Source organism: Caenorhabditis elegans, chromosome IV (genome assembly GCF_000002985.6).
Source record: "Caenorhabditis elegans chromosome IV".
Lineage (NCBI taxonomy): Eukaryota > Metazoa > Nematoda > Chromadorea > Rhabditida > Rhabditidae > Caenorhabditis > Caenorhabditis elegans.
Window position 1 is genome coordinate 14,531,036 of NC_003282.8, and position 21,040 is coordinate 14,552,075.

At 33.7% G+C, this 21,040-nt stretch overlaps 5 protein-coding genes, 47 non-coding genes and 2 pseudogenes across 54 annotated transcripts; 22 read left to right on the top strand and 32 right to left on the bottom strand.

Moving 5' to 3' along the window:
• Positions 1-144: 144 nt before the first annotated feature.
• T27E7.10 lies at positions 145-611 on the bottom strand (annotated as a pseudogene). The gene is made up of 3 exons: positions 576-611; positions 285-530; positions 145-225 (listed from the first exon to the last, which is right to left on the bottom strand). Coding segments are annotated over exons 1-3 (363 nt in total).
• On the top strand, positions 297-317 carry 21ur-13971. Its single transcript, NR_059805.1, has one exon.
• On the top strand, positions 298-318 carry 21ur-8966. Its single transcript, NR_059806.1, has one exon.
• A 1,702-nt stretch (positions 612-2,313) lies between the features above and the next one.
• On the top strand, positions 2,314-2,334 carry 21ur-10014. The gene has a single exon (NR_059807.1).
• Positions 2,315-2,335, top strand: 21ur-1030. The gene has a single exon (NR_059808.1).
• A 147-nt stretch (positions 2,336-2,482) lies between these two features.
• Positions 2,483-4,032, bottom strand: T27E7.4 (Serpentine Receptor, class Z; the record flags this gene model as incomplete). Its single annotated transcript, NM_070361.1, has 6 exons — positions 2,483-2,650; positions 2,703-2,753; positions 2,805-2,954; positions 3,257-3,584; positions 3,630-3,778; positions 3,826-4,032. 6 exons carry the CDS (start codon positions 4,030-4,032, stop codon positions 2,483-2,485), a joined length of 1,053 nt encoding a protein of 350 aa, NP_502762.1.
• Positions 2,722-2,742, bottom strand: 21ur-11525. Its single transcript, NR_059809.1, has one exon.
• On the bottom strand, positions 2,725-2,745 carry 21ur-3950. Its single transcript, NR_059810.1, has one exon.
• Positions 2,726-2,746, bottom strand: 21ur-10627. The gene has a single exon (NR_059811.1).
• 21ur-4566 lies at positions 3,522-3,542 on the top strand. Its single transcript, NR_059812.1, has one exon.
• A 193-nt stretch (positions 4,033-4,225) lies between the features above and the next one.
• 21ur-793 lies at positions 4,226-4,246 on the bottom strand. The gene has a single exon (NR_059813.1).
• Positions 4,233-4,253, top strand: 21ur-10892. Its single transcript, NR_059814.1, has one exon.
• A 73-nt stretch (positions 4,254-4,326) lies between these two features.
• Positions 4,327-4,347, bottom strand: 21ur-8638. The gene has a single exon (NR_059815.1).
• Positions 4,348-4,658: 311 nt separating this feature from the next.
• On the top strand, positions 4,659-4,679 carry 21ur-6710. Its single transcript, NR_059816.1, has one exon.
• Positions 4,680-4,831: 152 nt separating this feature from the next.
• Positions 4,832-4,852, bottom strand: 21ur-11726. Its single transcript, NR_059817.1, has one exon.
• Positions 4,833-4,853, bottom strand: 21ur-6612. The gene has a single exon (NR_059818.1).
• Positions 4,854-5,215: 362 nt separating this feature from the next.
• Positions 5,216-5,236, top strand: 21ur-12676. Its single transcript, NR_059819.1, has one exon.
• Positions 5,237-5,420: 184 nt separating this feature from the next.
• 21ur-4864 lies at positions 5,421-5,441 on the bottom strand. Its single transcript, NR_059820.1, has one exon.
• Positions 5,442-5,503: 62 nt separating this feature from the next.
• On the top strand, positions 5,504-5,524 carry 21ur-6780. Its single transcript, NR_059821.1, has one exon.
• On the top strand, positions 5,506-5,526 carry 21ur-13759. The gene has a single exon (NR_059822.1).
• 21ur-9218 lies at positions 5,507-5,527 on the top strand. Its single transcript, NR_059823.1, has one exon.
• A 600-nt stretch (positions 5,528-6,127) lies between these two features.
• Positions 6,128-7,290, top strand: T27E7.5 (Serpentine Receptor, class Z; the record flags this gene model as incomplete). The annotated part of the gene is made up of 5 exons (NM_070362.3): positions 6,128-6,252; positions 6,305-6,641; positions 6,820-6,969; positions 7,017-7,067; positions 7,120-7,290. 5 exons carry the CDS (start codon positions 6,128-6,130, stop codon positions 7,288-7,290), a joined length of 834 nt encoding a protein of 277 aa, NP_502763.3.
• On the bottom strand, positions 6,528-6,548 carry 21ur-15364. The gene has a single exon (NR_059824.1).
• A 6-nt stretch (positions 7,291-7,296) lies between the features above and the next one.
• On the bottom strand, positions 7,297-7,317 carry 21ur-13359. The gene has a single exon (NR_059825.1).
• Positions 7,318-7,495: 178 nt separating this feature from the next.
• Positions 7,496-7,516, top strand: 21ur-3371. The gene has a single exon (NR_059826.1).
• Positions 7,517-7,652: 136 nt separating this feature from the next.
• On the bottom strand, positions 7,653-7,673 carry 21ur-1213. The gene has a single exon (NR_059827.1).
• Positions 7,674-8,026: 353 nt separating this feature from the next.
• Positions 8,027-8,047, bottom strand: 21ur-7808. Its single transcript, NR_059828.1, has one exon.
• A 368-nt stretch (positions 8,048-8,415) lies between these two features.
• On the top strand, positions 8,416-8,436 carry 21ur-4016. Its single transcript, NR_059829.1, has one exon.
• A 179-nt stretch (positions 8,437-8,615) lies between these two features.
• 21ur-4811 lies at positions 8,616-8,636 on the bottom strand. Its single transcript, NR_059830.1, has one exon.
• A 13-nt stretch (positions 8,637-8,649) lies between these two features.
• pals-29 (Protein containing ALS2cr12 (ALS2CR12) signature) lies at positions 8,650-11,582 on the bottom strand. The gene is made up of 8 exons (NM_070363.2): positions 11,469-11,582; positions 11,338-11,425; positions 10,777-10,870; positions 10,581-10,728; positions 10,279-10,532; positions 9,652-9,823; positions 9,121-9,285; positions 8,650-8,963 (listed from the first exon to the last, which is right to left on the bottom strand). The coding sequence occupies exons 1-8, from the start codon at positions 11,565-11,567 to the stop codon at positions 8,727-8,729; spliced, it is 1,257 nt and encodes a 418-aa protein (NP_502764.1). The 5' UTR covers positions 11,568-11,582; the 3' UTR covers positions 8,650-8,726.
• 21ur-485 lies at positions 9,010-9,030 on the bottom strand. The gene has a single exon (NR_059831.1).
• Positions 9,302-9,322, bottom strand: 21ur-6673. Its single transcript, NR_059832.1, has one exon.
• On the bottom strand, positions 9,379-9,399 carry 21ur-8608. Its single transcript, NR_059833.1, has one exon.
• 21ur-1794 lies at positions 10,936-10,956 on the bottom strand. The gene has a single exon (NR_059834.1).
• 21ur-8570 lies at positions 11,096-11,116 on the top strand. The gene has a single exon (NR_059835.1).
• On the top strand, positions 11,100-11,120 carry 21ur-6342. The gene has a single exon (NR_059836.1).
• 21ur-10394 lies at positions 11,242-11,262 on the bottom strand. Its single transcript, NR_059837.1, has one exon.
• A 109-nt stretch (positions 11,583-11,691) lies between the features above and the next one.
• On the bottom strand, positions 11,692-11,712 carry 21ur-7765. The gene has a single exon (NR_059838.1).
• Positions 11,713-12,386: 674 nt separating this feature from the next.
• 21ur-3316 lies at positions 12,387-12,407 on the bottom strand. The gene has a single exon (NR_059839.1).
• A 160-nt stretch (positions 12,408-12,567) lies between these two features.
• 21ur-12661 lies at positions 12,568-12,588 on the top strand. The gene has a single exon (NR_059840.1).
• A 610-nt stretch (positions 12,589-13,198) lies between these two features.
• Positions 13,199-13,219, top strand: 21ur-5570. Its single transcript, NR_059841.1, has one exon.
• A 184-nt stretch (positions 13,220-13,403) lies between these two features.
• On the top strand, positions 13,404-13,424 carry 21ur-2782. The gene has a single exon (NR_059842.1).
• A 126-nt stretch (positions 13,425-13,550) lies between these two features.
• On the bottom strand, positions 13,551-13,661 carry T27E7.11 (annotated as a pseudogene). Its single transcript has one exon. A coding segment is annotated over exon 1 (111 nt).
• Positions 13,662-13,859: 198 nt separating this feature from the next.
• Positions 13,860-13,880, bottom strand: 21ur-2655. Its single transcript, NR_059843.1, has one exon.
• A 457-nt stretch (positions 13,881-14,337) lies between these two features.
• 21ur-13863 lies at positions 14,338-14,358 on the top strand. Its single transcript, NR_059844.1, has one exon.
• On the top strand, positions 14,339-14,359 carry 21ur-14002. Its single transcript, NR_059845.1, has one exon.
• A 1,472-nt stretch (positions 14,360-15,831) lies between these two features.
• T27E7.9 (Serpentine Receptor, class Z) lies at positions 15,832-18,373 on the bottom strand. Its single transcript, NM_001028234.2, has 6 exons — positions 18,190-18,373; positions 17,379-17,527; positions 16,762-17,107; positions 16,222-16,371; positions 16,119-16,169; positions 15,832-16,068 (listed from the first exon to the last, which is right to left on the bottom strand). Exons 1-6 carry the CDS (start codon positions 18,349-18,351, stop codon positions 15,898-15,900), a joined length of 1,029 nt encoding a protein of 342 aa, NP_001023405.1. The 5' UTR covers positions 18,352-18,373; the 3' UTR covers positions 15,832-15,897.
• 21ur-13992 lies at positions 15,993-16,013 on the bottom strand. Its single transcript, NR_059846.1, has one exon.
• On the top strand, positions 17,800-17,820 carry 21ur-13686. Its single transcript, NR_059847.1, has one exon.
• 21ur-1606 lies at positions 18,308-18,328 on the bottom strand. The gene has a single exon (NR_059848.1).
• 21ur-10019 lies at positions 18,351-18,371 on the bottom strand. Its single transcript, NR_059849.1, has one exon.
• A 258-nt stretch (positions 18,374-18,631) lies between the features above and the next one.
• Positions 18,632-20,935, bottom strand: pals-30 (Protein containing ALS2cr12 (ALS2CR12) signature). The gene is made up of 8 exons (NM_070365.2): positions 20,824-20,935; positions 20,692-20,779; positions 20,549-20,642; positions 20,350-20,497; positions 20,053-20,306; positions 19,621-19,792; positions 19,119-19,283; positions 18,632-19,028 (listed from the first exon to the last, which is right to left on the bottom strand). Exons 1-8 carry the CDS (start codon positions 20,920-20,922, stop codon positions 18,792-18,794), a joined length of 1,257 nt encoding a protein of 418 aa, NP_502766.1. The 5' UTR covers positions 20,923-20,935; the 3' UTR covers positions 18,632-18,791.
• Positions 18,668-18,688, bottom strand: 21ur-738. The gene has a single exon (NR_059850.1).
• 21ur-11375 lies at positions 19,853-19,873 on the bottom strand. The gene has a single exon (NR_059851.1).
• Positions 20,936-21,040: the final 105 nt, after the last annotated feature.

Here is a 21,040-nt window from a genome sequence, read left to right on the forward strand (position 1 = left end):
TACTGTTAGTTAACTTATACAAAATGCCACTGAATTGCATTGCGAAACAATTTTAAAATTTTCAGGTTTTTAATTTATTGAAACGGACGCAATACAATAAGTTATATATTTACATTTACAGAACAATATCCAAATCCTGTGCCTTCAAGGCTTGATGGAAGCCTTGTAGAGCTCGAGCTCGGCTTTCTCTCTTGCATCCTTTTCTTTTCTATCCTTTTTCACCTCCTGGAAAAACATTATTTAATTGCACTGCTTCGAAAAGTTTTTATAAAATGTCCACTTACCTCCTTGGCTCATTTGAGCTCGCCGATTTCTCTCGGTTTCGTTTTTCTTGAGTCCCTCTCTTCGGCAGCTTTTGCCTTCTCCTCCTCGATTTGGCGTTGCTCCCCCGGAGTCGGCTGGCGTTACGCCTATCGCTTTCTCGCATACTTTTCTTTATTGAGCTTTTGTCGCTCCTCCGTTGGCAATTCACTGTATCCCTTCTTGGCTCGCTCATTTTTTGACACTCTCTTCTGTGTTTCTTTTTGAAGCTTAAAAAAAAGTATTGACAATTGATTTAATTGTTGGCATTTTACCTTCTGGCCCATTGTTAGTTGAGTGGCAGCTGGCATTATTGAGTGTGGGGTTTTGTCTGAAACTGTATGAGTTTGAACAAGAACAAATAACGAATAAAATTAACTTGACGAGAAAAGAAAATTTGCCTGCAGATTGTAAACGCTGAAGAAAGAGAATCGAGAGAGAGAGCGACAGAAAGAAAGAAGGGAAGAAAGGACTGTAAACATGCAGGGGGAGATGGCCGGATGTTTTGTAGGACTTCCTACAGAGCTGTGGAGATCCGAGTAGAAAAAATGTCGCGATGGAGAGATAAAAAATGTTTTGTGCGGAGATCTGGCCAGATAATAAAAAAAGAACTTATCGAGCAAAATTCAACATATATGGTAGATACCAAAAAAGGGTGCATTTATGTGAAACGGTCTCGCTACGTGTCCTTCATTAATTTTTGAGAGTTTTGAGAAAAATGTGAATCTCTAATAGAAATTGTTGTTTGTGATTTACTAATTTTTTAATTGAAAAAATATATATGCGGAGTGCGCGTGTGGCGAGACAATTTTGTAGAGGAAGGAAATGAAAAGATCGTGAGTAATATCAAAGAATTTTCGCTTAAAGAATAAATAAAGCAAAAGCAATTAAAAAATTTTGTGATGAGCTGAGGAAATTGGGGGAAGCGGGCAGGGAAGATTTAGAAATACAAGTTACATAAATTCACTTACAAAGAGCTAAATTATTGAATAAAATGAAATTGGCAAAAAAGAGAAAAAAAAATGCATACACCGTGCTGTGGCAAGCAAATGGCAAATGGCGAACGGAGTGCACTCAATGGTCACCCACAGACAGTTCCCCTACGCGGACTTCGTCTCCACGAAAAAGTGTACTCTCTGCACTCTTGTCGGGCTGTCTAACTGGGGGCCACAGTCAGGGAGGCAGAGAAAGTTATTGCGAAATAGCTAACGGGGACGAGAATTGAGTATTTGGCGGGTAGATCAAACGGGTAGGTCAATTATATTTAAGCGACCGCTGCGCGTCGCTCTGCGTCGCGTGTTGTCACAGCTATCGCAGTAGCTCCGCGACACTCCCCAGGAAAAGCTCAAAACTTCGAAGAAGTTTCGAGTGGGAAGGTCGTGGCCTTCTACGTCCTTCAGCATCTTCCGACGACTCTGCTTGGCTTCCGATTCTGCTTGACTCCGACACTGCTGCTCCAGCGCCAACTATCCCAGCTTGTCCTTCTCCCGAACGTATTTCGATGTGATCGCTAACTTTCTCCTGGTCGCTGCTTTTGCTTCTAAACTTCTCCTCCTCGTTGACTGACTGATCCTAGTCGTTGCACAGCCACAAAACTTCTCCTCCTTAGCTGCTTCCGATTTTTTTTCGGAAATTCGAACTGACTATATGAAAAAATCTATCTGAAATTGATGTTTAACTCAAGTATTTTTCAAAAAATGCAAAATTGTTCCATCACCGAAGCTAGATTTTCCAATAATTTAAAAACAATTTTTTAACTGGAAGCTTCTGGCACCTAGAAAAATTTTGGAATTAAACTCTGAAAGCGCTTAAAATTCGAAAAAAGTCTTTGAAAAAACATTTTTCTAAAAGTTCATTTTGAGTCAGATATTAATTTTTGAAATCATGAAAACTTAGTTAATCTCCCAATAAAAATGCGGTCATTTATATGCAAGGGATTTCAGCGAAACTTTCGGTACTCCATCTTTAACTGTTTTATCAGGTTTACAAATATTGATGTTTCTGTTAATTTCGTTTCGTTTGATGAAGGCGACATACTTTTTTTAAAAAGAAATGTATGAAGCATTAAAATTGATTCTGAAAATGGAAAATCAAGACGATGAAAGAATCCCTGAAGTTGATTGCAATTCCCATAGAAAACAACTAAATGTATATAGCAAAATCGATAAAATAAGTTGAAAATTTAACAATTTGGTGGTACAATGATAATTGGAGGAAGGTTTGTTGCAAAAACTTCTTGTTTCCGGCTTCGTCGATATGCAATTAATCTCTTTTGGAAACAGATAATTGCAGAAATTTGAACTGCCACAACTACTACCATTTGATCCATTCGTGAAGCTATCATTAACCACTGAAAATGTTTTTTCAAACTTATTTTTAGTTTTGAATGAAAAAACACTTACCGAAATTCTATTGTCAAGTAGAACCATGATTAGGAAAACAGTAATTAATATCTAAAAACTCAAATATTTTCAAAATCCCTCTGAAACTGTAAAAAATCTCACAGCTTTAATGACTACCATAATCATTGCCTGTTTGAAAATATAATCTTGCAAAGGGTTTCTGAGATTTTTTTTGTTATTTAGGTTGCGTGTTCTGTAGAAATAATACAATACAGTGACAGGCACCAAAAAGAAGATTGAGTCGTTTGAAACCTGAAAAAAATAATTTGTCACGGTATTTCCAGACAAAGAACAATTATTCTTGTCTCCTTGTTTGAGTTTCCCCCAGAATGAGACCTGCGACCAATCAGCGATTAGCTCCGCCCAGTTTTTCAACCAATCAGACAAAGTGTGCGAAATCCAAAACACTGTTTTTCCGAACACTATATTCGAAAAAAGTAGAAAACCCTGGGACGGTTTAAAGTTTTGTCAAAGAACTATTTTTCACATCGAATCTCAATCTTTTTGAGTAAAAAAAAATTTAGTTATTCCTCGAGTTTAAAATTGTTACTTACTAATTCAAAAACTCTGGAATATGTCAGCTGAGTTTTCAGTGTAGCATTAGCTCCAACCGGCAACAGTTCAGAAAGCCAGCCTATTGAAAATATGGCGATTACGGGGATTATCACAAAATCTCTGATAATAAAACATTTGTAAAGTGTTCGAATGATATTTTTCGTTGCAGATTGTTTTTTGGCAACTTGAGTTTCCGTTTGCTGTGTTTCATTTTTTCCCAGTTTCAAGCATTGTTCAAATATAAAAATTACTACAAGAATCTGATAAACTTGGGAAAAAATGGTCGTGATATATATGAAAACTGCACAGATTATGGAAATTGGTATTCTGAAAGTTTTCTGTAGAATAAAAGAAAATCTGCAATAAACTTACAAAAGTATTTTGTCTAAAAACGAGAAATCTGGAGAACGAAAACAATAATAAACAGCAAAAGGTACAAGAACCAAGATAGAAATCATGGTCAGTACAAAATATTTTTTGATGACATACTGAGCATGATTGGTGATTGCGAACTCCGGGAGCTGGAAATTTGGGTTTGAATCTACCTATTTTTCATTCAATACCTTACATTTTCCCACTCCGTTTTCAAGTTTCGATTGATAACTAGAAAGAATGGAAAAGTTCTCAACCAAATTCCAGCCAACACAATAAACAAAATTGGTACAATTATCAGTTCTTTGAAATAATTATACACCAACCACCAATACAATTGACCCGTGTAAATGCTCACATCTAAGTCGGGCTCTGTATGAGAAGCAGAGTTTTTGTAAAACATTTTCAGCTTGAGAAGAAACAAAAACTGAAATAGTTGTTGAGCCCGTGTGTTAGCTTAAATAAAAATATATCACCTGTCAAAATGTCTTGCGCAAGTTGTAATATATTATGACAACGTTTCTGCGATTTGTGCTCACTATCAGCGTCTTAAATTTTCAGTTTCATGATGAAAATTTTTGAATAGACCTACAGATCTTGAACTTTCGCCCTGATGAACAAAAAAATGTTGCTTGAATTGCTTTATAGTTTCACTGCAACAGTATTGTTTTAATTGTAAACGTTTTAAGAATTTAGGAAACTGTTAATACCGCATGAAGTATTTTTCGTTAAATGTTTGTAGTTTTACTTCCCACGTGAAACATCAAACTTTAACGAAAATGTCAAAAAAAAAGGTTCCAACAGCTGCAAATGAGTATACGGTACCTCGCAGTTGTTTCTCGACTTCTTTGCACATTGAGTAACACACAAAAATATTCCGTAGTTTTTAGGTGTTTTAGGGAATTCGAGAATGTTTCACAATATTCATTGGAAAATTGCCGGTAAAGAAAAATTTTTAAAAATTAAAAAAAAATTTTTTTTAACTGTTTCACCATCTTTATATAATTGAATTGTTTCACCACGTTTTGTTGCGTAGTATGTTTTTAATTTTATACATTTCCAAAGTTCTAAACATTTGTTTGGTGAGTTTGAAACATATAAATGGCTCGACTACTTATCAGAAAAAAACTATGACGTGCGGTTTTACCATAGAATTTTCATTTTCCATTTTCTGGGGAACTTCCGTCTGTTTGCCAACAATTTTTGCTCAACTCTAGATTCTAATCGGAATTCTGAGAACTTCATAAATTAGATTTGTAGGTGAAACTGTAAAAAATATTTATGAAATCTAGCTGAGAGCTCCAGAACGGTGAAAAATTACCCATTATGAGAAGTCTCCACTTTAACAATTCGCTCAAGTGTATCAGATGATCGAAATAAGTTCTGAGAACTTCATAAACAGTAGAGTATATTCATGTGTTTATCAGTTTCCAAGGAAATAAATTTAAAAAGCAGCTGAAAATTACCGTAGCTTTATTTACAGCTGTTGGAAACTTTTGTGACACTTTGAAAAAAAATAGAAGAAGTGAATAAAACAATCATTGTTTTACATGGAAAATAGAAGTAGAAACGTTTATATAACTTGCTTTTACTACACTTCTACGACAAGGAGGGCGCAATTTTTCAAATGGTCCCGCCACGCGTTTCAAAAATCAATATATGGCGCGTGGCGAGACAGTTTTCATAAAAGCGCTCTTCTTTAAAGTCGTAAAAGTGTAGAAAAATGCACTGTAGTGTGCGATAAACTAAAACACTACGTTTATGAAGTTCTCATAACTTATTAAGAACTAAGCTAGACATATCCAGGAGCTAACAAGTTTGAATTGCGACTGTTTCACTATCATGAGAAAGTGAAACATTATCAAACATATTATTATTTTTTCTGATATAACGGAGAATTTTGTTTGAAGAGGATTTGACGTCTCAAACGATATTACACAGACAGAATGCAATTGATTTCAGAACTTTTAATTTTTCCCAGTTTTATTTTAATCTATTTAATTTTTAGTATAAAATCGTATGGCAGGAATTCCAGTTTTTTTTAATTTGGATAAATCAATTTAATCTTTAATTTTTCAGAAATTTATCACCATGAACGCAAATATTGTGCGTAGTTTGTTCAGTTTGACATTTCAGCAGGTGATACTTTCATATAAAAGTTGACCAATGAGCTCTGTTTTCTCAGTTTTCTCCTCCAACTCACTAGTTAGTCCAAATGTCCAATCTGAGTTTATTCTCGAATTCATCCTCTGAAACTGACACAATTTCTGGAGTAAGCTCTGTAGTTGAATTTGGTTTGTCTTTTGTAAAAGGATCTACAAGAATTTGTAATTATTATTGTATTCTTTCTTGGGATGACTGTAGTTTGGTTGATAACTTTCCCGTCTTTTCTCGTAATCAATAGAAATTTGAAAATGGAATGGATAAAGGTGGGAGATTGATTGCTGATTAGCTATGAAAAATTTGTTTCCAGCTCGCCGAGTTCACACTCATCAACCATGCACATCATTTTATCACAAACTATTATGCGAAAATCGTGGTCGGAACCGTGTTTAGTGTATTTTTTTTTCTTTTATGCAGATCTCCGTGGCCCTAATTATACAACTGCAGAGTGCATACTACTGCAAGTTTATTGGATTTTTTTCTCACAATCAGTTTCAACAAACAAATTTCAGATTTCCAGTTGCCATTATTACGGGCATTTGGTTAGTTTACATTTGTATTTTGACAATCTTTGCCCAAGTATATCAGACTCTCCTAGCTTGTCACATTTTCGAACTGAGCTCAAAACTGGGCAAAGATGAGCCACAGCTCACGGAACTTCAAATTGGCAGAAAACAATATGAAATGAAAAGCACTATTCGGACGCTTTATATATGTTGTATTGTCAGAGATTTGGTATTAACTCCCGTGATAGTAATATGGTCAGCCATGAACGTATCTAGATCAATTTCTCTTGAAGCATTAGATTCAATCAAGGATCAGTTCACACTTATAAGAGTTTTCCGGCTGGTAAGTAAGGAAGAATTACTAGTTCACATTGAGTTAATAGGAAGAATGAAACTGTTAGAATCGGGAGCACGATTATGATCCGACATTTGCCGGGTTCCACACTGTCACGCCTACTGCAAGGTTGAAGACGCGGAACCCGGGAGTTGTCGGGTTATCATTAATCTCAAGAAAATTCCAGATTACATTCGACTCAATTGTGCTTTTTGTACCAGCTGCGGTATTGTACTATCTTAGTCAGAGAAGGAACCTGAATAACAAGGAACATGCCAAAAATCCATTACAAGTTCATATATTCCATCAGGCAATGATTATGACATCAATAAAAGCAGTGGGATTGAAATCATAGAGATGGCTTAGAAAAATGTAAATTTTCAGATAACAGTTGCACTTTGCACAATAATGTCTCTCATTGATCAGAATCTTTCTGTGAGTTTTTTTTTAAATTTTCTTGTTCAAACTTTGTTGTCAATACTTTTAGTGGATAACTACCGCTACACTAATGGACCAAATTTTGGTAGTTGTGTCAGTTCAAATCTCTACGACAAGATGTTTCAAACAGAGATTAATAGCTTACCAGGAGAGCAAGAAACAGGAAGTTGTCCTGCCAAGACTTGCTCCAATTAGTTATCAACAACCTCTAAAATATTGAATATTCTGAGATCATTTTCATTTTCGAATAATTTTTTCTGTGAAGAATCTATATTTGAAGAGTACGGAACAAACAAATGTTTTTTTTTGCAATTTCTTGAACTCGGCAACCTTGTGGAGGTTACATTCATTGCCTTAATTTTCTGGGGTTGTATAATATGTTTCAATTTGTTCATATTTAGTTAAAGAAACAATAAATAAAATATTGCTTCATTGCCATTCTGCATTAAAAAAACTAACATCAAAGTGTTGAGAAATTACATAAAGGAATCTATTGGAGGAACTGGGAATGTGATGAAATTTAGAAAAATAAAAACTAATCGATTTTTTCAACATGACAGAACATTAAAAACAAATACTTGTTGTGGTCTAACTTATCATTTACCGAAAATCGTATGAGCCAACTACACTTACCAGTTAGTAGAAAAAGTAGAAGTTTTAAAATTAATTTTTGGCATATTTTTCATCCAAAAATTAGTCCTTCTTTATATAAAACATTTAATATTGCACAATAGTAAAATATCTTGTGAAAGGATATAATGAGCACGAAATTAGAAAATTGACGACCGATAATATAACCTGATTTAAAAATAAAACAAAAAAAGAAAGTTAGTGCCCCTTTTGAATGTAGCTTAACACAAGAACGTGAAAATGTACAGAAGATATACATTTATTACAAAATGTGTTTCTTAATTCACAAGAAAAATCACAAGAATTTGCAGAGGCCTCTAGAGAATGAATTATAACGCGCAAAGAGAGTAATTTTAAAATCAAGTTGCACGCTAAATTTTGTAGGTGAAACTGTAAAAAAATATTTATGAAATCTAGGTGAGAGCTCCAGAACGGTGAAAAATTACCCATTATGAGAAGTCTCCACTTTAACAATTCGCTCAAGTGTATTAGATTCTGATCGGAATAAACTCGTCAACTTCATAAACAGTAGAGTATATTCGTGTGTTTGTAAGTTTCCAAGGAAATTTAAAAAAAAGTAGCTAAAAAATACCGTTGTTATATTATTTGCTGCTGTTGAAAACGATTGTGACACTTTGAAAAATGATAGAAGAAGTGAATAAAACAATCACTGTTTCACATGGAAAATAGAAATAGAAACGCTTATATACCTTGCTTACTAGTTAGATAGGTGTGTACAGGAGAGCGCATTTATTCGAAATGGTCCCGCCACGTTGGTCTTGTCAAAAAGCAATGTCGGGGACGCTTCACCGACCGGCCGACCTAAAAAATTGGGCCGGCCTCACTACAGGCCTAACAGAAAATGTACATCTATTGCAAAATGTTATTCACAATTCACAAGAAAAATCACAAGAATTTACAGAAGGCGATTCGACATTAAAACGTGTAAGGTTAATCAAAATTTATTGGCTTATAGAAACAGAAAATATTTAAATTCGAAATTCAAGAGTTGTTCAGCAATTATATTCAATTCTGAATTGCCGCTTGATTCGATCTATCAATGGCATAAGTTTTCGAAACATTGGAAAACCCGGCAGCAAGATGCTGTACTTCTTGAGAGAATTGGTTGTTCAACTTGCTCGCCATGTCAGCATAATATTTGATTTTCTTGAAATCTTGATTTTCAACGGCCTTAGGAAGATGATGACAGACTAATTTCATATCTTGTTTGTCCATTATTTTCTCAAAGTCGGAAACTGTGGTCTGAAAAAATGTAGAAGTCAACAAGTTTGTGTAAGAATTAATAGTAAAATACGAACATTTTCAGAAATTATTTCTAAATGAAATTGAAATTTTTTAACATAATTGTGAAATTGTATTTGATGTTTTTTCCTTAAAATTGCCAAAAAGAAGAACCCACCATGCAAATCTCATATAATTTTGCGTCGGTGAAACTGGAAGTGACCACGTTTTTACGGAATCTAGCGACACGGTTGTCAAAAAGAGTTTTGTGGCGTTTGATATCATCAAAAGTAGATAGTTGTCCAGGCGTGATTTCTGGAACTTCGTCGCCAATAGTTGTTAGCTGAAAGTGAATTTTTTTTTATAGAACCTGATTGTAAGTGCTGAGACTTGTAAGCTGAAAAGATAACATTGAAGGCTGAAACCGAACTTTTTTTTCGCAATTAGAAAATCCAAAACAAAAATCTTGAAAATTTTGAAACGTTTTCTGAGAAAATTGAAACATTTTGAGAATGTACTCTAGTTACAATTGTGTCATTTTTGAGTTTAATTTTCCAAAAAAAGGAAGGAAAATTTGAGAAACTCTCACTCTCTTTTTTGGCTTCATTTTTTTTCAAAAAAGAAAAGGTACATTTTTTCTAAAGAGAGGAATAATTCTGAAATTACAAAAAACGGCAAAATATACTAACTTTCTTCAGTTCCAACTAACCTCCGTTTGAACCGTATCCATCAAACATTTGACAGTTTTGACAGATTCAAAAAGATCTATCAGTTTTTCAACAAGATGACTTCCGTTTTGTTTTATTTCAACTGCCAGCAGAAGATTGATGTCATTTCTCATCGACTCGAGAATTTTCTCGCTTTCTATTTTCAGTTGGTCTCTGGAAAATTTGTATTTTTTTGGGCGGAGGTTTCAAGTTTTTCCAATATTTAAGTTTTGATAGAGTAGCCGCACCGGACATCTTACAGGTTCAGTTTTAAGTTACCAGGAGGTTCTACACAAAAAATGAATGATTATTGTTCGGCTCCGCCTACTAGCATTACTGCTCTATGTGACGCCAGGCACTACAAACAACGACGATCCTTATTTTTTCAGAAACTACAGTAGTCCTACAGTAGCTCATTCATCACCAGCATAAACCTAATATTCCTTCAAATGTCAAAATTATGTTACAGCAACTCAAAATAAAATTTCTCCACCATCGCCAACCTAAAACTTTTTTTCTGAATTTACAGTAATCTTACAGTACGCCTACAGTAACCCAAACCCTCCCAAACTTCACAAAACGATTTTGATAAAGCTACAAAACCCGTCAAATGTCGGGCGCTGCCTTACCGCTTACTCCCTATCATTTCCATTTTCTTTTGCCCAATAATTGCATTATGTTTTTTCCGTTCTTCCTGATGATTTTTCGCCATTTCATTCATCTCTCTCGTGTATTTCTCCAATTCATCTGATCGTTCCTTCATAATTTTCTGTTTTTCCTCTTCAACAAGTGCAATCTTCATTGAACCTTCTCTCTTCGCCGCATCCATTTTTTCCTGTGCAATCTCTTTTTCTTTACGATGCTCTTCTTCGGCTTCTGACATCTTCAAGTATATCATCATAAAAATTGAATAGGTAACTGGAACTTATACCTTCATTCTGTGCTCTCTTTCAGCTCTTTCTTGAGCTTCTCTGCCTTCTGATCTCAGTTCCTTCATTTTTTCAGCGTGTTCCCGGACCATCATTTTCATAGCCATGCCATGACTAGCTTCATCTCTATTAAACTGGTCTTGTAGAGTTCTGAAATTTATTTTTTCCTGCAGTTTCTAGCAGTTTTTGTATTCTTACTTGAGTTCTGTATTGTTTGACTTGACAAGTTCAGACATTTGCATATCGGCGGCAGCATGTCTCTTGGCTATTTCTTGGTCAAATGCAGATCTTGCTGAACATTTCCGGTTTTTTTTCACAATTTTCAGTTAATTCGCAGAATTTCAAACTAACAAGTTAACAAATTTTGTCAGTTCATTATCAAATCATAAAAAAATTTCCTCGAAATATTGAGGTTGTGATTCAGTAGAAATTTAGTATTTGAAATGTATAAATTACAATTTTTTTAAATTTATGCTGTTTCAGCATATCTTTTTCAATATCAGATTTTTTTTTTGATTCATTGTATTGTATGTGTACAATTTTATTAATTTTACTCTAAAAAATCATTGTGCAATTTATTGCAAAATTTTAAAAACAGGCTAGATGAATAGCACACTAAAAATACATTAGTTAACAGAATCTGGGAAATGATAATCTTTTGAAAGCGGAATTTCAATTTTCTGATTATTTTTAAAATAAATTACAACTGTTATCAAAAATTGTAGGAACCGCAAATTGTCGGCTGCTATTCCCACCCACTTTTTTTCAACTCCTCCATGTCGTTGTTATAGGCCTCATCACTTTTCTTTTTCAGTTCGTTTGCATGGTCTTTTCTCATTTGTGGATTCTAAAATTTCTGTAACATTATTTTTTTGTGAGAAACTGTTTACCGAATTCCAGGTATCCCAGATGCCAAAAAGATTACTTGAAGTCTCTTTGGCTGCGCCTGAAGCCATCTTTGCGCCCTCGGCATATGCTACGTACTGCATGATTGAACTGAAAAATCGTTGGGAATTTTTTGAGAAATGAAGAAAAACTGAGTTATTTGGAAGAGAGAATGCGGTATTTATTCGAAAAAATGTTTGTAATTCATTAAAAAATTTTTGGAAGGAATACTAATCAAGTAACAAATGATCAAAGCTTCCAATCAACACGTATATAAACTTCAGTTGTGAAACAGTAAATATTTGAAACTGAATTCATTCGAGACATATTTCCTTTGGAGAAATTCGAAAAATAATTCTGTTTCAAGCGATAACACAATACTTAAAACAGGTAAATAAGTATGAGGAATTTTGATATAAAAACATTTTTTACACCTAGCAATAGAAAAATCAATTGGAAAGGAGTGGTCAAGACAAGTTAATATTTCCTGATAAAATAAGACATTGATTTCAATAGTGATGTTCTAAAAAAATGTCCAAAAACTTCCAATTCTATCAAAATTCGGAAAAGGTAGAAAAACAGGATGTCAATGATAATAATAGGAAAATAAGAGCCGTTATCAGACTGGTGAGAGCGGGCGAATATAACTCGTTCTTTTTAAAAGAAGTTAGTAAAATTATTAAAAACAAACATATAAATTGTACCAACTTTTGAATGTAATATTATACTTATCAGCTCTAATTCAACATAAACACATTTATAAAATAGTTTAAAATTTTTAACGGTGTCATTTCAAAAAAAAAATATAACAAGCTTTTCCTGGAAATTTAGTATTTATGAGTTTATTTTTGCCGATAATTTCAAATTTCTACATTTTGATGTTAGTGAAATTTATTTAAAAGTTTCATAGCCATCTAGAAAAAATTTAATGAGGAAGTAAGGAATTGTGAGCGAATTTGTATAGTCCGTTTAGTCAAAGATTTGAAATAGTATAGAGTAATAGAACGAATTGGAATTAATTCGAAATTTTTTTTTAAGTTCTCATAAAAAATTTCACTGTTTCAGAAATGTTTTATAAACTACTGGAAAATATTTTTAAACTAGTTTTCAATCCATATTTGTTTTAAAGACTTCAGAAAGACATTACTAGAACATTTTCCTTAAAATTGTAATCAAGGCTTCCAATAAAAACGTATATAAAATGTATTTGTTTTATTTGTTCAAATTTATTTAGTAAATAATTTTTTTGAGAATTAAATCAGAATTCAGAAAATTAGAAGAATTTTTTTGCAGTTTGAAAAGTTAAAATTCTAGCTTCGAAAAGTAGAATTGACGATATTTATAATCAGGAAAAAATTAGGAATTTTGAGGAAAAAATTGAGGAAATTTTCATTTGAAAAAGTTTTTTTGCACTTACTATTAGCAATAGAAAAGGCGATTGCATGTAAAGGAGTGGTCACGAAAAGTAAATAATTTTTGATAAAATATGAAATTAATTTCGAAAAATACATTGGGTTAATTTATTAATGGGAAATATATTCGTTTAATGTATTCGTTCTTCTAAAAATTAGTAAGTAAAACAGTGAAAGAATGAAAAGTATTAATTATAACAGTTTCTGATTGTAATTTTTTTAAAAGTCGAATCTAATTCAACATAAACACATTTCTCAGAAAGTTTCGATTTTTTTAGCGGTTTCATTCAAAAAATATATAACAAATTCTTTGTAAAATTTACTGTGCAATAGCTCAAAAAAGATCTTTAATACGAAAAAAAGCACGGAACACTAAATTTGTAAAGTCTGTTTAGTCGGAAAATTGAAATAGTAGGTAGTAATAGAACAGATTAAAATTAATTTTCAAAAATAACTTTAAAAAGTTCTCAAAAAAAATACACTGTTTCAGAAATTTTATATAAGCTGCTGGAAATAGTTCCAAAGTAATATAGCCTTTTGCATTTAACTCTTATATTTATATTTTTACCCACATTTCAAGTTTGTTTCCTTATCTGAAAAACTGGTTTATTATAAATCAGACAATTTTTCCATAGGAAAACCAGTAAAAAAAATCAATAAAACCAACGAAGAACTTTAATAGTCCAGTGACGGTTCATTGTTTATTGGAGGAAGGTTGGTCATGAAGATTTCTTGTGGTGGATTTTGTTGATATGCGATTAATCTCTTCCGGAAAAAACAGTACAGAAAATTCCATGATTATCTAAAAATTTGAATATTTTCTAAATTCCTGAGAAGCTTCAAAGAAAACGTCTCACCGCTTTGATGACTGCCCTAACTATTGCCTGTTTGACCTACACATCGTCCGAGAGCCGCAATCGACCGCTTGGCTGGGATTTAGAGTCACTGTCGGTTTTTATCCAGCAATAAATTAGAACAAAAGAACATGTTGCATTAAAAGCAGTAGTAATTTAAAAACCAAATTGCACACTAAATTTTGTAGGTGAAACTGTAAAAAATATTTATAAGAAGTCTCCATGTGAAAACCAGAACGTGTAAAAAAGTATAAAGTTTATCTGTTAAAATTTTACGGTCACTTCCCAGTGATGAACATTTTACGGAATTGCTTTTATAACATCGAAATAATAATTTTTCACAATTTAAAAAAAGTTTGATAATTTCAAATTTCTACAGTTTGATGTCAGTGAAATTTATTGAAAATTTTCATAGCCATCTAGAAAAAAATTGATGACCAAAATAGGAATTGTGAGCGAATTTGTATAGTCTGTTCAGTCAAAGAGTTTAAAAAGTATGTAGTAATTAATAGAACGAATTGATATCAATTCAAAAAAATTTAAAGTTCTAAAACAAATTTCACTGTTTCAGAAATGTCGTATATTTCAGCATAAATTCATAATGAAAATTTTCTATCGGTTTCATTCAAAAATAGGAAAAAGTTATTTGTAAAGTTTACTGAATAATAGCTCGAAAAAAATTTTTCAGAAAAATTTTCAAAAAATAACATTATTAAAAATTCTCATAAAAATTTCACTGTTTCCGAAATTTTACATAAACTGCTGGAATATATCAGGTTGTCCCATAAGTTTTTGTACTAATTTTTTTTTGAAAAAAATTTATTTCTCTCAAGCGACAAGTAGTACTATTCACACAAGTATTCACCATTAGTGTCCACCACTTGTTGCCATTTACTAGGTAACATCATGATGCCACGGGAGAAGAAATCCGGCGAACGCGATGAGAAGAAAGTGGAGAGTTCAGTTTTGAGATGCTCTTCGTCGTCGAATTGCTTGTCGCGCATGTAGTCACTGAGAGACAAGAACAAATGGTAGTCGGTTGGTGCAAGATCTGGAGAATATGGTGGATGCGGTAAAACAGTCCAACCAAGATCTTGCAGCTTTTGGAAAGTCTTCTTGGCGACATGAGGCCTAGCATTATCGTGAAGAAAATATAGTTTTTCATATTTTCCGTTGGTCTTTTCTGCAACTCGGTCCAATTGGGCACAATAGTAATCATCAGTGATAGTTTTATTAGTTGGCAACAATTCCCAGTGCACGGGTCCTTGAACACTCCACCAGACACAGATCATAATCTTTTTTGGGTGAAGATCAGGCTTTGGCGTCGGTATTCCTTTCTCACCGATCGGAAGCCATTGACGTTTTCTGGAATGGTTAACATAGAGCACCCACTTCTCATCTCCAGTAACCAGATTGTTCAGCCAATCGAACTTTCGACGAAAAGTTAGAAGTTGAGTACAAACGTTGACCCGAGTGAGCTTCTGTGATGCCGAAAGTTCATGAGGCACCCAAGTTCCAAGTTTTGAAGTAAAACCAAGGCGACCCAAGTGACGTGCAATTGTGCTATGACAACACTCAAGCTTCTCTTCCATTTCACGAAGACTAAGACGAGGCTCTTCCTCCACCAGCTTCACTAGGTCTTCTTCATTTAACTCTACCGGTCGCCCAGAACGTTCTATTTCTTCGAGACTGAAGTCGCCGTTCTTGAACTTTTGAAACCAACTCTTTGCTGTATTATAAGAGAGTGCTCCCTCACCCATCGCACCGCATATGTTTCGTTCCGCTTCCATTGCTGAATGACCAAGACGAAATTCATAAAGAAGAAGCAATCTAACGTCTCGACGTTCAAGTTTGATGATTGTCATCGTGGCAAAGTAGAAATGGATGAAATGAATCTTTTCTGAAAGGGGACGACCCGACCTTGACACGACCTACGATGAAAAAATTTTAAAACTTTCTAGAAGTTTTGGAAAAATATTTGAAAAAAAGTACAAAAACTTATGGGACAACCTGATAGTTCCAAAGTATTTTAGCCTTCTCTATAGTTTTACTCTTAATTTGAAATTTCTACCCACATTTTAGGCTTGTTTTTTCTTATCTGAAAAATTGATTTATTATAAATCAGAAAAATATTTCCATAGGAAAATCAATAAAACCAACGAAACAATTTAATAGTCAGGTGGCGGCTCATTGATGATTGGAGGCAGCCTTGTCATAAATATTTCTTGTGGTGGGTTTTGTTGATATGCAATTAATCTCTTCCGGAAACAGATCATTGCAGAAATTTGAACTGCCACAACTACCAGTATAAGATCCATTCGTGAAGCTGTCAAAAACCACTGGAAAGTTTTTTTTGGAGTTTTTCACTTTTTTAAGGAAAAAAACTCACCGAAAGGTTTTTGTCAATGAGAAACATTACAGAGAAAATTGCGATGATTATCTGAAAATTTGAATTTTAAAAGTTCCCGTGAAGCTTGAAAAAATGATCTCACAGCTTTAATAGCTACCATAATCATTGCCTGTTTGAAAATATAAACTTGTAATGGGTTTTTGGCATGTTCCTTGTTAGTTAGGTTTTGTCTTCTGTAGAGATAATACAATACACTGATTGGAACTAGGAAGAAGATTGATTCTGTTGAAATCTGCAAACTTCCTTGTCAAATTGCAGGATACTGTATTTTCATGCAGCTCAGAGAGAGAGAGAGAGAGAGAGAGAGAGAGACCAATCAGCGATGTGCTCCGCCCACTTTCAACCAATCAGATGGTATGGGCGTGGTTAGAAGGCGCTGATTGGTTGAAAAGCGTGGAGAAATAGAGTTTCTAAAGAGTTTTATTTTTTCATTTTATTTGCTTTGAAGTCTGTGTCATTGTTTCAAATAATTTAGCTATTCCACAGCACCCGACATACGCCGGGTTTGGTCACTAATAACGAAATTCCACAGTTACGTAACGGACAACCCAAAAAATGTCGGACGCTGTAGAAAATCACGTTTTTGTGAAACAGGTATTTTACTATCACTTAATTAACTTACCAAATCAAAAACTCTTGGATATGTAAGTTGAGCTCTCACTGACACCTCTTCAGTATTCATGCTCACGAAAATTAAATCAAACAGACTATTAATTGACATGTACCAAATTAATGGGTATAACACGAAATCTCTGAGAATACAGCAAATATAAAGTGTCCGAATGATGTCTTTTGTCACAAATTGTTTTCTGGCAATTTGATTTCTCGTCTGCTCTGGTTCATCTTTTCCCATTTTCCAACATTGTTCGAAAATAAAAATTACTACTAGAACCTGATAAACTTGAGCGAAAATTGTCGAAATATATGCCAAAATTGACCAGGTAGTTACGAAAATGGCAAGTGGTATTCTGAAGTCAATACTTAAAGCTGGGGTACCGAAATTTGAGACTTTGCTTTTTTAGACCCAAAATGGTCCAAAACTACCAAATTTCGTAATGAGACGTTCTGAAAATTTTTCAAAAAATTTTGGCAACTTCTCGGTGTCGTAACGGTTGGAACTTAATTTTTATTTAATAATCACCCTTTAATGCATATTTTGGCACCATTTTGGGTCTAAAAACGCAAAGTCTCAAATTTCGCTACCCCACCTTTAAAAAAGACGAAACATAATGAACTTACAGTAGTAGAAACTCAAAAATATAGAAATGGGGGAAACGGAAATACAAATAGAGAACGAAAAGTGCAAAAACCACGGATCCGACCATAACTTTCACAAAATAATTTTTAATGACATAATGAGCATGATTAGTGATCGCAAACTCGGGGAGCTGAAAATTTTGGTTTAAATGTATGTTATCTCTAAAGAAACTGTATATCTTTTCCCATTCCGCTTTTAAGTTTCGATTGATAACAAGAAAGCAAGGAATAGTCCTTAACCAAATAGCAGCCATCACAATAAAAAATAGCGCAAAAATGATGAGTTCCTTGAAATAGTTAAACAGAAAACTCCAATACAATTCGCTCGCATTAAAATTCAAATATGAACGTGACTCTGTTTCAGAATTGAAATAAGAGTCTGATTGTGAGTCAAACATTTTGAGCTTGAGCTGAAACCCACTGAAATAATCAAGGCCCATATGTCAGCTTAAATACAACAGCTTCACCTGTCGAATTGTCTTGCGCAAGTTGGAAAAACTACGCATGGAAATGTATTGTTAATAACCATGACAACCAACTTTAAATAAAGATGATCTCTGATGTGACTTGGACAAATTGGCGGGCATGAATTTTAGGTATTTTTCTATAACCGGTCACTGTCGTTTCTCAAGCCCATAATTCTGTCTAACCATGTTTTTGGAGAGGTTTTGCATATATAAAGTTGCTATTTTTCAGTTATGGTAAAATAGTTGTATCTTTTTTTACGCTGTCTAAGCCAAAAAAGCAATAAATTTCTATCCATTGCCGGGAGCCCCCGCGTACATTTACTTACAAATGTGCAGCAAAAATGTGCAAAAAAGTGCAAAAATGTGCAGCCGACATCGTCCGGTACCCTCAATTTACCGTATTTAGAGTCACTGTCGATTTTGATCAAACAATAAATCAGTACAAAAGAAAATGTAGCATCCATAGTAATTTTGAAACCAATTTGCATATTAAATGTTGTAGTTGAAACTGTAAAAAAAGTATTTAGAAAATCTATCTAAAAGTTCTGGAACGGTGAAAAATTATCCATTATAAGAAGTCACCGTGAGAAAAAAAAACATGTAAATAGTGTTATATTGATCTGTTTCAATTTTACGACTACTTCTCTGTTGTGAATATTTAACGGAATTCCTTTAAAACATCAAAATAATCATTTTCTTAAACGATATGAAAAAGGCGTTGAGCAACTGGAATGTGTGATATCAAAAATGGCATCAGTATACAGAAAATATCCTACAATTTTTTTTCGTTAACGAGTTAAAAGTTCACTGGAAAGAAAAAAACCAATCTTAAATAGCCTTAAGAATACAATTTAATGGCAACTTGAAGCAGTTTGATTTTTTAAAAGTTAAATACATAAAAGCAAAAATAATTAATTTAGAAAAATCTTCAATTCTCGATAGCTTCCTGATGTTCTTTCTCGATGATATACATTCCGGAAGATGTAGAAAACGTGTCAATAATATTCCCCAGTTCTTGAGAAAACGTGTCGCTCAGGCTCCGTGCCATGTCAGCGTAGTGCTTGATTTTCTTCAAATCTTGTTTTTCGACTGCTCTGGGAAAATGATGGCAAACTGATAGTATATCGCTTTTGTTCATTAAAGTTTCAATGTTGGAAATAGTGGTCTGGAAATTAATGCCTAAATTAATTATATGAAGAATAACTGAAACGGGAATATTTTTTTAAAATAAAACCTTGGAAATTATAAAACTTACCGAGCAAATTTCATGTAATTTGCGATCGGTAAAACTGGAGTGTATCAGAATTGAACGAAGTCTGCGTATACGATTCTCAAATATACTTTTCTTAGCTTGAATTTCTTCAAGATCATATAGTTGTTCAGCCTCAATTTTTGGATCTTTGCCATCGACCAGTTCTATCTGAAATTACCAGTTTGTAAAATTTTTTCTAAAACCATTTCATCTACAGTAGGCAAACACTTGATCACTTGAAAAGGTAAGAGCTCAATATTCGCAAAACTACGGTAATCCTACAGTACCCCTACAGTGCTACTACAGTACCCTGATCATGTCCCTCATTTACCCCAAATCACTATCCTTTCGAAAGACAAAAATTTAATTCTCCAAAACACTACAGTACCTCGATCATATTCCCCCACTGACCACAACCCATTTTCACTTCAAAAAGGAAACAATGTTTTTTTTCCAAAACTACAGTAATCCTACAGTAACCTATTGATATTCTCTCCCAACTGACCTTAATTTTCACAGAATCCAACAATTTCTTCACATCTTCCACTGGCTCAAAAAGTTGCTGGAAGTTACTCACGAGATGTTTAGCATTATTCTCTCTTTGTACATTCAATAATGCATTGAATGCATTTTTCATGTTCTCACTGATTTTCTCATGCTCAATTCTTTGATGTTCGCTGAAAATGAAATAAATTCTGGAACTGGAATGGCTAGCAAACTGACAGCTTTTAGTTTGAGAGAAAGATGAAAGATGTAAATCGAAGTAACGATACAACTCAAAGCTATTAAAAAATTTGCGCAACAGTATTTTTCTTTCAATTTTTAGAAAAAAAAATTCACATTGAGTTGCTTTAATATGTTTCAACTATGTGTTAAAGGTTTCGATTTTTAAAAACAAGATATTATATAATACAAAAATATCTTGACGTTGTCTTACCGTTTATCTTTCAAAATGTCCAACTTTTTGTTCTTAATAACCTCATGAATCTCTTCTCGTTTTTGATGATACTCTTTCGTCATAGTTTCCATATTTTTATGATGCTCATTCATCTCATCGGCTCGTTCTCTCACAATTTTTTGTTTCTCCATCTCAACAAGTGCAATCATTTCAGCGCCTTCTTTTTTAGCGGCATCTATTTTTTGTAGAGCAGCTACTCTTTCTTTATCATGATCTTCCTTTATTTTTGACATCTGAAAAACTGTATTAATATAATTCAAAAAGCTATCAGCCCACCTTTTCTCTGTGATTCCTTTCTGCTTTTTCCTGAGCTTCTCTGGTTTCTGACCTCATTTCCTTCATTTTCTGATCATGCTCCCTTGTCGTTTCTTTAATTGAACGGTCGTAAGCAGCGGCGTCTTCATCAAATTTCTTCTGCAACTCTCTGAAATCTTTATTTCAAATTTTTTCATAAATTTTTACAGTAGGGTCTTACCTGATTGCTTCATTGTTTGAATTAATAAGTTCAGAAATCTGAGAATCGGCAGTTGCTTGTCTCTTGGCTAATGCATCGTCAGATTCTTCTCTGGCTGGAAATTAAATCTTGTTGAATCCCATATTTCGTCGGCTGCTATATACCTTCTTTCAGCTCTTTCATGTATTGACTATGAGCCTCATCATTCCGCCTTTTCAATTCATTCAGATTATCAATTCTTACTGTTGGATCCTAGAATTATTGTGAAATACAAATAGTTCCGAACAAGCGCTCACCGAATTAATCGTTTCCAACGTTTCAGAAATACTATTGATAGTGATTTGGACTGTTTCGGTGATGAGCTTCGCTGCCATCGCATATGCAACGAGCTCCATTATTGAACTAAAAGTGAATAAAATTATAAAAAAAGCTTTTGAAAAATTATTTGAAAATTAAATTCGTTTCATTTCACCAACAATTTCAAAAAATTATCTCTCGGCGCTAGGAAAAGAG